General features: G+C 44.4%; 1 protein-coding gene across 1 annotated transcript in view; it reads right to left on the reverse strand.

Annotated features, from left to right (window-relative positions):
• The window catches only part of ttc7a (tetratricopeptide repeat domain 7A), a 37904-nt gene extending 26126 nt beyond the window's left edge, over window positions 1–11778 (reverse strand). The window contains exons 1-10 of the mRNA XM_026355718.1: window positions 11563–11778; window positions 9462–9625; window positions 9096–9264; window positions 6868–6998; window positions 5837–5961; window positions 5013–5091; window positions 4656–4825; window positions 2791–2854; window positions 2465–2602; window positions 701–784 (exon numbers count right to left, since the gene is read on the reverse strand). Of these exons, the coding sequence (XP_026211503.1) occupies window positions 701–784; window positions 2465–2602; window positions 2791–2854; window positions 4656–4825; window positions 5013–5091; window positions 5837–5961; window positions 6868–6998; window positions 9096–9264; window positions 9462–9625; window positions 11563–11692 (1254 nt within the window). The 5' untranslated portion in view covers window positions 11693–11778. The remainder of the gene's footprint in view (window positions 1–700; window positions 785–2464; window positions 2603–2790; window positions 2855–4655; window positions 4826–5012; window positions 5092–5836; window positions 5962–6867; window positions 6999–9095; window positions 9265–9461; window positions 9626–11562) is intronic.
• Window positions 11779–13414: the final 1636 nt, after the last annotated feature.

Here is a 13414-nt window from a genome sequence, read left to right on the forward strand (position 1 = left end):
ACACATCAAGCCAGCCCTAAATAGAAGCGGATCTGACGACACTGAGGCGGCCCCTTCTCCTTCTAGGGAGCAGCCTATTTCTAGAGCTCTCCATTGATCTGCAGTGTCACTTTATCCTGCAACCCAGATCAATTTTTCTGTCACATACACACACAGACACGCATGCACACACACACACACACACACACACACACACACACACACACAGATATAATGCATTCCCCAGCCCGTTACCCTAACCCTAACCAAAACCTGATTCAAACTCTAACCCTAAAACCTAAAACCTAGTTTTACCCCTAAAAATGCTCTTTAAACTTGTTATGGTGAAAATGTCCTCACAAGAATGGTATTTTTATGTCCACATGAGAATATTAAGACATGTCCACACACTCTCTCTCAGAGGAACAGAGAGACAGCTATCCCAGCTCCTTCTGATAGCTCCCATATGAAGAATGTGCAGTTGGTCAACTTTATTTATTTATCTATCTGCAAATAGATGCTATTTGCTTTATGCTATTTTAGTACTATTTATTTAGTATCAGAATTTAGTTTACACAGTAAAAAGCTGTTTGCTACACTTCTGGACAAGGGCGGTATGTGCGTACAGGATAGAAGCGTGGTAGAAGACGGATGTCTCCTTTGGGTGTGGTGTGGTGTTTGCAAGTGGCTGCTGCTGGTATATAAGGAGAAATGAGCTCACCTTCCCGGCTGCCATGAGTGACAGGCCCAGCTGGTGCCAAAGGTGAAACTCGTTGAATGAAAACTTCATGGCTCGCTCCAGACACTGAAGAAGACACACACGTGCACACACACACACACACACACATGTTTCAGTTATGTCATTTTGTATTAAGCACAATGTTTAAGCAGAATGAGACAGCCCAGGTAAACCTGCAATGAACTGTCCTGGCACTACACCAGCAAGATCATATTTCAATTAAATTTCAATTAATTTAAATATTTTAACTTAAGAAAGAGAATTTATTCAACCAAACAGAGTCACTAAATTCAATCACTCAATATTTCTACAGTAGCTTAAAAGGACTGTAAGTCACCACTCACCACCCACTCTGTGCTGTTTCAGTCCATAATGATGTGATTGATGTGTGTGTGGACGAGCTGAGGATGGCGTGGAGCGCCGCTCAGTCAGATGTTGTCAGTCTTGCAGAAGTAAGCTAAGCCAGGACAAAGGTCTGTGCGCTATTCTAATGAAATAATGTGCACTCATTAGAAAAACCGCTGACCATTTAACATGCAGACAAAGATGTCGTGCTGCACAGAGTATCAGCCTCTGCGTGAGTTGATTAAGTAGAGAGAGTTATGGAAATAACCTACGTATGATTATATGCTTTATAAACATCTTAATGGGGACTGATCCAGACTCGTTAAACACTCTAACTAACCAATCGGAGAATTTTCATTATTTTAGCTTGACTAGTATGTTCGAAAGCTTTGTCCTTTGGTGCCATTACATAACAATGACTAAGTAAAGTGCTGGGAAGAGTGGTCGAGCGTAGCAGAGCACAGCAGAGCACAGCAGAGCACAGCAGGGCAAGGAGAGGCAGAGGGGGGTGATTTCTTTAATGTCCTTTAATAGCCACTGTACAGAGCTGGTATTTCATTCATTTGCCACAAATAGAAAATAAACGAATGAATAAAAAACTATGTGGAATGAATGAATGACTTCACTTGGAGCAGTTTACAGCTACAAGTAGAGAGATATTTCAATACATTAGGGACTTTTATTACCATTCATTTCGAGTACATGTGCTTCCCAGTGTAGAACCATATCACATGTCTGCGTTTTATTTAAGTCCATTTATTGATATAAAAATCAGAGCTTGTTGCAGACACATTGTGAATTGATTAATAAAACACATTAAATATGTAACTGATCAATGTGATACATCACATCAGAGATGAATGGCACTGAGTAGCTAACATCAAACTTTTAATAAATGGCCCAAACTGGCCTCATATATCAGCAAACCAATCCACAGCTGTAGATGGAACAGCCTCAGTGTGTGTGAGTGTGTGTGTGTGTGTGTGGGTGTGTGTGTGTGTGTGTGTGTGGTCCTTCTTATAACATGACTGACCCTTTCCATGAATCAGTCAGACAGGAGGACAAATCTAATTTGAAATAACCTCTGCCTCCCCGGCTTCCCACGCTGCAGAGTTTGCACTGGGAGGTAAAAAAAACATAATATGAGGAAATGAAGAAGTGGAAGAAGTAGAAAAAGACGGACAGCGAGGGAAGACTGAGAGGCAGAGAGAGAAAGACACACATAATCCCCTCACTCCAAGTGATAAGGACGTTCATTAAAGAATTTGCCAAAGGCGAACCGTTCACTAACATGTCTAATTTCTCACTCGTTTGCTTTCCTCTCCTTAGACCTCCAGCACAGAGTGTGTGTGTGTGTGTGTGTGTGTGTGTGTGTGTGTGTGTGTGTGTGTGTGAGCACACCTCAGACAGCATAGCATACTGCCCTCTCCTGGCCATGCCGATGGTGAGCAGGTCGTAGACAGAGGTTGCATCCTGCAGGCTGGCGTGGCGAGCCTCGGCCTGGTCCGGCAGGCGACTGATCACGGCCTCACTGCTGGTCTGGACAGACAGAGACAGTGAAGGTGAAAGAGGAAAGAGGAGAAAGGACAAAGGAAGGAAGGAAGGACTGAAGATTTCAGCTAAAAGGTTAAAAGGTTCTTCAAGAAATGTGCTGGAACATGAAACACACAGAAAGCAAAAAAAAAGCCTAGGACGGACGTGTGCATGTGTGTGTGTGTGTGTCTCACCATGGACTCTGTGATAAGCAGCAGCAGCACAGCCTCTTCCACCACGTCCTGAGGGCAGTAGCAACTGGACACAGCAAACAGGAAATAGAACCATATGAACAGGAAGTCTATCCCTCACACACACACACACACACACACACACACACACACACACACACACACACACACACACACACACACACACACACACGGCTTGTCCCGATCTAGACTGCCAGATTGTTGCTAGTGTCCAGTTTCTGTCTCACTTTTGGTGCTGTAACACAACACGGACCACCCTGGATGTATCACTACACAGCAATATCTCAAATGTCACACACACACACACACACACACACACACACACACACACACACCGGCTCCTTCATTTCTTCCATCTCTACTCCTCCTGTCCCTGTCATTCATCACTTTCTTTTCTTTCTTCCAGCTCTGGTCGTGTCTGCGTCAGACTCCAGCACCAGACTCCAGTGTGTGGCCGTTACAGAAGATGCACCTGAGCCAACTCTGAACAACTCTGAAGCAGCCATTCTTCAGGGTGAATTCTCCTCTCCTCCCAATCTCAGACATGGATTTAGATCTTCACTTATGATAGTGTGGGCAGGATTAGTCATGTGGCAGTGACTAAGTATGGCTAGCGGGGCTTGAGCAGCGAGCATAGGATCCCTGCAGAGAGGGAATCATGGCGATACAGCTTAATGTGCTGATGTAGATAACCAGTTTGTCATGTCAGGATTGGGGTAGGGGATTTTCATGCCTTGTGAATATTATGTCACTTCACGGCACTTTATGTCATCTTATGTCATGCTGTATCGTCCCAGACAGCCATATTGCTGTGGCCCAGCAACACCTGCCACCTGCATCCAGCCCACATACTGCAGGATGGCACTGGGTCACAGTATCCATCTTTTTATCCTGAGGCGTTCCCAGAATAGATGAGACCTACAATCACTCCTACAGAGTCTCCTACTGTATCAGTTGGATGTTCCTTCAAGAGGAAACTCATTTAGAAAACTTTGTTCAACACCACGCTGACCCACACTGGAGGGCAAGACCACGAAAAACACTCCTTCACTCCGAACCCAAGGGAGCAATGCAACAATTTCCATAGCCAAAGACTTGGGGACGCTGATTCTGGAGGAGGTACAAATTAGTCTGATTGTTTTTTTTAAGGCTGTGTGACCTCATCCAGGGCTTTCAACCCTTGAAACTTTAAACACCAGTTAAGCTATTGACAAGCAACAGCCTTTTGTTGTCTCCCACACTAATGCTTGGCACTAATTTACACTATTCATCATTGTACAAATATAACTCTACAGTATATATATATATTGTTCATATCCATATAGGTGGAGTTATAGGAATGTGTGTGAAATAAGGAGGGTGTGATGTGGGATCCCTCACATTTGATGACCCAGTGTAAAGTGGCAGCCTATAAGAGCAAACCTGCTGGTTTCCCTATTAGATAATAACAATTTACTTTCCAAAAAAAAATAAAGGTGTTATTTGACTTTGCAGAAATGTGGCTCAGATTCAAACCACCCTGACGATGACTCATAGTCTTAAATTAGCACAAAATAATACAAGAACCACTTGAACAAAGAAGTTTGGCAGCAACTTTTGAAATCTGGAATTGTTGAGAGGACGTGGACAAAAGTGATTCACATGTGCTGAAAGCAAAGCCCGACACCTACAGAGATAACTGCTGTATGATACGCTGGAGCAATGCAATGAGAGGCAGCATTAACCTTTTTAAATGTTGGTAAGGGTGAAGCACTTATGCTGATGGTGCAGCATTGGCAGTGTAGTACAGGGAAATATAGACATACAGTGAGACAGCTGACATAAAGGAATGTAAAAATCTAACTAACCAGTCAGTGGTGTAACGGTGCGGCGGTTTAACGGTGGGATAGATGGCGTCTTTGGAGGCGGCGGCGCCCTCCCTGTGGAGCCAGGCTGAGGGTGGAGGGCCAAGTGGGGGCCAGTAGCTGTCCTCACTCACTGAGCTCAGCAGCACCTCTGCCAGCTTCCTCGCTGCAGACTAAGATGCAACCACAATGCATTCATTGATGAAGCATGTTAAAATCCTGGTGCACTGGCACGCTGATGGGCTTCTGAATTAAATGGTAATGATCCAGACGGCAAATTGATTAACTGAGGGAGGTCGTAAAGGGACGGTGGGTGAACGTTTATAGCGGTGAAGAGAAGACACTCAGTTGACACCTCACCTTTCTGATGCTCTGAGACCCTCGGGACTCCACCACCCTGAGCACCCTACGCAGCTGGTGAGCACCCTGTGCAAGATGACTAACACACACACACACACACACACAAATATGAGTGAGACTTACTGGTGGCGAATGTGTAATGAACACAAAAAATAAACAGAGAATATGTGACATGACACATTGTTCTAATATGATACTGATTTGCATAATGATTAACGCGCCCAAGCTTATAAACAATAGTCCTGCATAGGAATAGACTCCTGCACTGGCTCCAGTGATTACTCCGAGCCGGGTGTAGCTGATACACTGGCAGATGAGTCCAACACTTGTCCAAACAGTCCATTGCGGGTCCAAGTCTAAGTGCAACACTGACACCTGCTGCTCAAAAATGAAAATGCGTCTTCGCTTCCCTGAGGTCGAGCTTGAAAGCTTGAAAGCTTTTTCTGGATTTCCTCCTCCTCCTCCTCACTTTCTAAATCAAGACAAAATCCAAGGTTTCCGCCATCACAGACATGGATGAATCAGCACAGACTGCAGCCATACTGCATAACCAACGACTGAGCCATCTGTGATTGTGCAAGACCATCAACCGACTATATAACACTGATCAATTTGATTTTGCCGGCTGGAGCAGGAACATAACCTGTAGAAGTCGATATAGTATCGGTATGAGTTGACTTCCACCGGTGTAGTACTTTTCTGTCACGGTGACATGTGAAAAGCGTCTATTGAAGCTGTGAGGAGTTTTATTTCTTCATTTCTGCATTTTGACGAATGATTTACAGAGCAACAGTGCAGTGCATGTGTACAGTTGGCAGACTCACCCCCTGTGCAGCAGGCAAAGATAAGCACTCTGTAATGCGGCCTGCAGGAAGTAGCCCAGGTCAACGTCCGCAGGTGGAGGGAGCAGACTGGTTTTGGTTGTCTTTCCATGAGGCGTCGCTGATATCTGCAAATGTTAGTATCATAAAGCTAATGTGAACAAACGACTCAGGGTCTTACTGTACATGCATTCAGACTATTGCTCCAGCATTTTGTCACTGGAGTAGGACAGAAGACGTCTTAGAGAGAACCCACAGAAACAAACAGTATGTAATGGTCACACAAAGTGAAGCAGGCACCAGTAACAAGCTGTGGGGAAGCAGTGTGTCTGTCTGCTCAGGCCTGCTGACATCACACAGTCCTTTAAATCACGTATGGAAAACTCACGTTTAAGCCTTAAAACTGCAATTTAAAACATTAACTAGCACTAGCCTTGAACACTTAAACATCCATTCACTCTCCTCTGTCCTGTCTTCTCTGTCCAGGCCAGGCTGAACTTGACTACGCCCCGCCACACACACGGTGGTGTGTGTCGTGAAGTTACAATAAATTACTGTGCTCTAAACACTCCATGGTCCATGTTGTTCAACATTATTGGAAACTTTCCTGAAGCCTTTATTAGTTCTCTCAGTCACATGAACACCCATGCTGCTCCCTATGATCCCCTCCCCGTCTGGTTTCCTTCCTCCTCTTCTCTTTCATGCTCTCTCTTGCTGGACCGGCGACTCTCCTGGGACCTCTGTTACACTCTCCTGGGTGTCTCATTCCAGACCGCCTAGATCTGGATCTTCATCCTGTCTCTCCTTGTCTCTTGTGTTCATGCTGTTCTTGTCTCTCTCCCCTTCTCTGTATTTAGTAGTTTTAGGACTAGAAACTGGATTTGAAGCATCATCCGAATGGAAATACTTGGAAATACGATCGTATGGAAATACGAACTCTGGAACAGGTTCAATGTTAGTGACTCTACATGAACATATACATACGCATAAACATGCACACATGCCTTGCATACTGTGCGTGTCTAAACATTTACCTTATCAAGCTCCTGCAGGAATGACAGAGCCGCATCACAGGCCCTGAGGTAACAGGACAGACTCTCCTCCTCCCTCTCTGACAGACGAACCCGAGACACTGCAGAAACAGTCTGGTGGTCCAGAGACTGACCTGAAACAACAAAGAGAGACAACTGACATGAATTCATTCATCACCTATTGACAGCGAAATCGAGATCAGCCAGATCCATTATCTTTACTGCCTGTCCTATCAGAGCCTCAGGAGTGCTGGAGCTGATCCCAGCTGACACTGGGTGAGAGGCTGGGCTACACCCTGGTCTACATGCTGGTCTACATGCAGGGTGTGACGGCCTTAACCACAATTTGGCTTTGTGTTGTCCTTCTATAAAGGGGATCCACTTTGTTTTGTGTCTTAATCTAAACTACAGTTTTATTGTGTGGGAGAAAACCACAGTTCCCAATGTATTAAGCATGTTTCACTCGTACTGTGTTGTGCAGACAGATGCATTACTGATGCACTGATACAGATGAAGCAGGGTGGTGGCTGTCCAGATGCATGCTGCGATGTCCCTCAGTGCACTTACTGGTACAAATAAACGGATGGAGCAGGAACTTTTCTAGACCACAGGAGGCCTGTGACGGTCAGAAGCCTCGGGCGAGTCGCCAGCACTAATCAAATAAGCAGACAGCTGCCAATAGGCCAGACATCATCATCCAAATATTCACATGTGATTTCATTTCCCCAGCACATACACAAAAAGCATGGGAATGAGCAACACAACCCTCAAAGGATGGGATCTGTTTTCTCATGTAGGTTCTGAGGCGTCATGGGAATCCACTGGAAATATCACTGAGTGGGTTTCAAAACAATCAGAGGAAATCAAAATAGGACAGTTACTGTAATAAACCTCTCCTCGGTTTCATGATCATGAGGTCACGTCCAATTATCAGGAAATAGGGAGCATAATGACACGATGATGACAAGTATAACAAGATTGTCCGGCGCTCTAAGGACTGTGCAATACGCTGACCTGCGTGAGCATATAATTATCTTGGCATTCAGTGTGTCAAAATGGAAATACTGAAGCATCAGACTGGAAAAAACACACATTTTTAAAACGACCCTAAAATATTTTTGCTATAATGAAAAAGCATTTTTGGATTTCAGACAGCTTGTGTGCATGTGTGACTCTGACTAACACTTAGTGCTTTTTTTTTGATGTGTGAGTCACAATCATGGTGTTTTTAAAACAGCATCTGTGCGGGACGGTGGGAAATCTGTTCAGAGAACGGTTTCTCCACGTTACTTCACTCTGAATTTAACCAGTCTTAGACCTTATTGCCCCCACAGGTGTCTTCAGGAGAGAAACCACAAAGGTTGCCTTAGTCGAGCACTACTCAGGGGTCGAACTTTCTAAACTCCCAGTTTCCCATCATCACTCTCATTCACAAGCTGAGGTTGAGACTCAAACAAAAAAACTAGGAGATTACCGACATAACTATCTGTCCAATCAAGCTGATGTTTTCCAGCCGTGTTCTATTCACTTGCACAGATTGGAGCTCAGCCCGCTGCACTCCCTTGCACTTCCACTTCCAAAACCCATAAAAGGACAGTGTGATTTCGAGGTCACAATAACTTCTTGCAAAGGGATCAGGAATGGGATTCTCAGGGTAATGTACGCGTGGAGGTGCTCAGTCTGTCCCAGTTACAGCAGACACACCTCCTCTAGGTCTGTTTGAATTGAAAGTAGGTTTATTGCACACTTGTTGTTGGGTGGTGTTTAAGGTGGATGCTCTCTAAAGCTGTCTAATCAATATGTCAATCAATTAATGAGTATAAGATCAGACTCTTCATCTATATGCACTGTTCTCTCTCTGTCAGCTGTTGAAGCTGACAAAGTACTGTGGGTTTCACTTGTGGCCACACCCTGTCAGCCATGTTAAAGCAAGTTTTTCCTTTAGCTGTCAGCACCAAAATACACGTTACATCAATTAGTGTGGTGTGGCTTGGGAAGTCTCAGCCAGTAAAAAAATAGTGGCTCAGTTTTATACAATTAAAGTCTTGTTTTCATAGCTTCTGGTTGTCATTGCTGTCAGTTGCGAAACTGTACCCGTTGTTACTCAAAAGCAGGGTCCCAGACGGTGCTTGTGCATTTGATACATTCAAGTTAGCACGCAGACAAGATACTGATTCTCTCACATGAACCTGAACCAGGAGATGTTGGAGGTACAAGTATTTCTCTAGCACCTTTCATCACGAAAGCCTCAGCCAGCAAGCGCAGGTGATAGGTGGGCTGGTCCTCCTGCGTCAGCTCATCCAGCCCCACCCTGGCACACATTCCCTGGGCATCCCGGTAGCGACCTTGAACATAGTGCACTTTGGCCATCAGCAGCAGAGCCTCATTCAAGTACCTGGGCTGGACAAGAAAAGAAAGAAACAGTTGGCACTAACTTGCAGCAATGCAGAGGAAGAGATTTCTGTCACACGCTTCCTGTGTTCTGTGCGGTAATGGCTTCAGTGCTTCCTTCATTAGGGCCAATAAAACAGCCTGCATAGATACAGGGAACCGTCTACAACTATTTGATGGTCTGATGGAACCAAGAGTAGACTTACTGTTAGACGCCCCCGGCTCAGGATGGTGTTGAGGTGGCCCTTGGCCCTGCACAGTTTGGGCTGCATCTTGTCCACCAGAGGGGTGGAGCTCCGCAACAGGTCCATGTTCTCCACCAGGCACTCCTCCAGCAGCGCCTCAGCCATCAGCAGAGTTGCGTAGTCATCTGGGGGGGGGCGGGAATGCAAAAGTTAAAAGTGAGTTCGCCGGAGTAGGTCTAGGTTCTGGGTCACAGGTCATTTGTTTCTGTAGCCAAAGCAAACCTCAGTCTGTCCATTAAAAACAGCATTTCCCACCAGCTCTGAGACAGTAGTTCAAATATGCTTGAGTCCTGAAGTCTTGTTAAAGGCTACAGTTTCCATTTGTCTCATACTTTCCATTAAATAGCAAACATTGTAATACCATGAAAAGGCCTCCACGTCCACCTACACTGAATCAAAATATCAAAGTTTACTCTTATGATAAACTAACTGTGCTTTGCATCCAGTGTCCAGTAAGAAAGCTCTGTTTTGTGTACACACACGCACTCGATTAAAGCCTTCCTGTTTAGCTTGTTCCTTCAGTGTGAGCGTGTTCTGATGCCAGCTCTGTGCACAATGTTTATGTCTCGATATGCTCGACATACTCGCCTGTTGCTTTTATCAGCACAGAAAAGGCTATCAGTGAGGGGAAGGTAACACTAATGATTTTAAGATGGAGTTGGACTTTACGAAGAGTGTGTCGCAATACAGTAACCAAGACAACCAGAGATAAAATATTCCTGTTTGAGTTCAAGATGACTGATAAAGTATTAAACAATATACCCCAAGGAGTCATTTTGTAACATCTCTATTGCTTTAACTTAGTCCCACACAGGGGCAGAGCTGCAGGGGGGCAAAGAGGGCCAAAGAGGGCCCCTGATCACTTTTACACCATGAAATTGTAGTAGCACAGTAGCAAAGGAGCATGATCACTGTACTTATTCAGAGAACAAATGCTGAAACTTAGCCATATCAGTATGTTAGAGCTGGCTTTTACATTTTGATACTTTATATGGTCAAAAATGTTTATTTGCTGGTTTAAATGCCCTTAAAACATACATGTGGTCGCCCTGCATTCTAAAACTGCACAGTACACACACATGATTTTTACCACATACAAAAAAAAAAAGCATCTAGCAAATGTCATTAAAAAAAATATGTTCACATGCTGTTTTCAAGCCTTAATGCTGCCACAGAAAACTGCTATCACAAATTCCACAACCAAGTTCCTCCATCCCTGATCTAAAACTGGCTCTCTGTGCACACACACACACACGGTGAGATCAGCTAATGTGACTTCAGTGCACGGAGGGAGAAAACGCGTGAGCTCAACAACAGCAGAATCACAGTCGAGTCACCTGAACCCATATTTACTTTCACTGGGGTGAGAGGTTGGAGGCAGGCGAATGAATGACTTACTAAAGCACTAAAGCTTTTTTATGAGGCGCAGAACGATAAGTGTGTTTGCATATGCACGGTGTGGAATGATGTCAAGGGCAAAGGCAGCCAGTGGTGAGTCCACTGGTGGTGGTAGTGTTGATCCTGTGTGAAGGGTGTTAACCGTACAGTAGCTCCCATCATGTACACATATCAAATCCATCTGGCAACCCCCTGCTGACTCCTGGTCCGACCCAGGAGGACAGATATAAGAAACCTATCATTCATAGCAGAGTTATTAATGAATGATTTTGTGGAGAAAAAGCTAAATGCCAAAGAGTACATTAACTCGATATATCTTGTTGAGAGTCCAAAGTCCAGCTTGTTGTGTACAGCAGCCTGAAGGCTCTGTAGTGCAACACATATCTATGAAACACAGCCAAACAGTGGAGCTAAGTAATAAGTTGAAACCCTTTAAAAACATATTTCATACACAGTTAAACCTCAGTGTGCAAATCAATTTACTCCACACCATGTTTTATAAATACTTTAACCCTAAAAGACTTTGGGAAACTTCCTGAAACTAATGAAACTTCCCTAAACAAAGTGGAGCTTCAGACTGTGGTGCTCTGACTGTGATGGTTGTGTCCTGCAGTGCGCAGATCCGTCCACCCTCAGCCTCCAGGTGGAAACCACTGACACTCACCGTCCTCGTGGATCCGCGCAGCCTGCATCTGCTCGATGATCAGCGGCATCTTGTCCCACTGGCACTCGGCCCGGTAGCGCTCCAGCTCCGCTTCCAGCCGGACCTGGGTGAAGGAGACCCGGGCTGCCATCGCCGCTCTGTCCCGGTGGTGACTGTACTCCCCGGACACGATGGGAGTAACTGCGGACTACATAAATGTGCAATCTTAGAGTGCGGAGGGGTGGAGGGTGGAGGGTGGAGTGTGGGTTATTATAGCCGCAGAAGGTCATCACAAAGAAAGAAATAAATCCAACTTTTATTGCATTTTTAACATTGACTCTTCAAAGTAAACGACTGTTTCCCACCTGGTTCCATCACAGCACACACTAACATGCAGAAATCTTCTTGTCTAGTATTTACACCTGTCAATTAAAGTTTCTTCCTGAAACCCAGGGGCGGTTCTAGACCCTTTTCAGGGGGGCTATCAAACCATCAACATGTACTGAAAGGATCTTTTTTACTTTTTAAAATAAAAATGAAATAACTAAGAAATGCAATTCCCTGAATGATGGTGTCAAGTTTGGCAGATAGATCAACAGTTTCCCAAATGAGAGACAAGAGTTGCTAGTTCAGGCGTTTTATTTGTCTCCCAAATGAAACCAATGTAAAACTGAAACATACAAAAAAAAAACAACAACGAAACAAATATATATAAATCAACCATAATAAAATTGACAGCACATTCAAATATCTCTGTAATAATTAGATATATCCATTATCTAATAATAACAGTATGACACGTTCCTCATCGTAGTCAAATTACAATCAAAGCGTGCCATGATGTGCTGAAAACACATAATTCAACTCCCCATTAACAGGCTAACAGGGATTAACATCAGTAGTGACGTTATACAGTAGTGAGGGCTAAACCCCCCCCCTAAGGATGAAATCCTAGAACTGCCCCTGTTTAACGGATGCGCCATGTTGACAAGATCTGTAGCTGTTTGGAGAAAGGGTGTCTTCCTCTTGAGGCCCACATCCCTAATCTTTTCCCACTAACCCTCTAACTGGATCAGGTAGAGGCTTAAGAAGCAGCAATGCAAAGAAAACCGGACTCTTACAGCAGCAGAGTGCTGTAATCCAGCTGAGGCAGAGCACATTCACACAAGGTGCCGTGTTCTTCTTTTTATAGTGCTCATTTCATCGGTGAATTCAGTGAAACAAAACAAAAAGCTATGTGTAATTGCTTGGCTTCAGCAACACTGTCAGACTGAAGCTGGCTCTATTACAAAATAATACATCTGTCAGCTATTGCACTGTGACGCAATGGGACTGTATCAAGCACATGGATGCAGACAAAGAATGCACAAAATCAGTCTTTCAGTTCACGCTAACAACCCTTAAAGGAAGGGGAGTATGATCATGTTAAAGGGAGGAAAGGAAATAAAAGACAGCTCAACAATAATTAGCATTTGACCTATGAACCAGAGCTAGAAGGGGAGACAGGGGTCACGGGCTACCAGGGGTTGGACTGAAAGTCTCTACTTTATGACATAAAATGAAACCTCAAGCCTCCTGAACAGAGACATAGCAGCGTCATTTTCTCTCTGGAAAGTTGACATTTGCTGGACATAAATCCACGCTGGTCCTTCTCTTAAGTCAGTGAGTTGACCACACAGCGCTGTAACGAAAGACTCGCCTCAAAGCTGCCTGTCGCCTTTCAAGATAGACACCCTCCTATGACACGTTGTACCGAAAAGAGCCATTTGTTAAGTCATTAAAAACGAGAATGCGAATATTTCGTCACTGTAAACGTGGGATTATGGCAGTAATAGTTAATCATGTTTTGTTTTCTTCAACCTTTATTAAGCGA

The sequence above is a fragment of the Anabas testudineus genome, chromosome 15 (genome assembly GCF_900324465.2).
Source record: "Anabas testudineus chromosome 15, fAnaTes1.2, whole genome shotgun sequence".
In the NCBI taxonomy this organism is placed as follows: domain Eukaryota; kingdom Metazoa; phylum Chordata; class Actinopteri; order Anabantiformes; family Anabantidae; genus Anabas; species Anabas testudineus.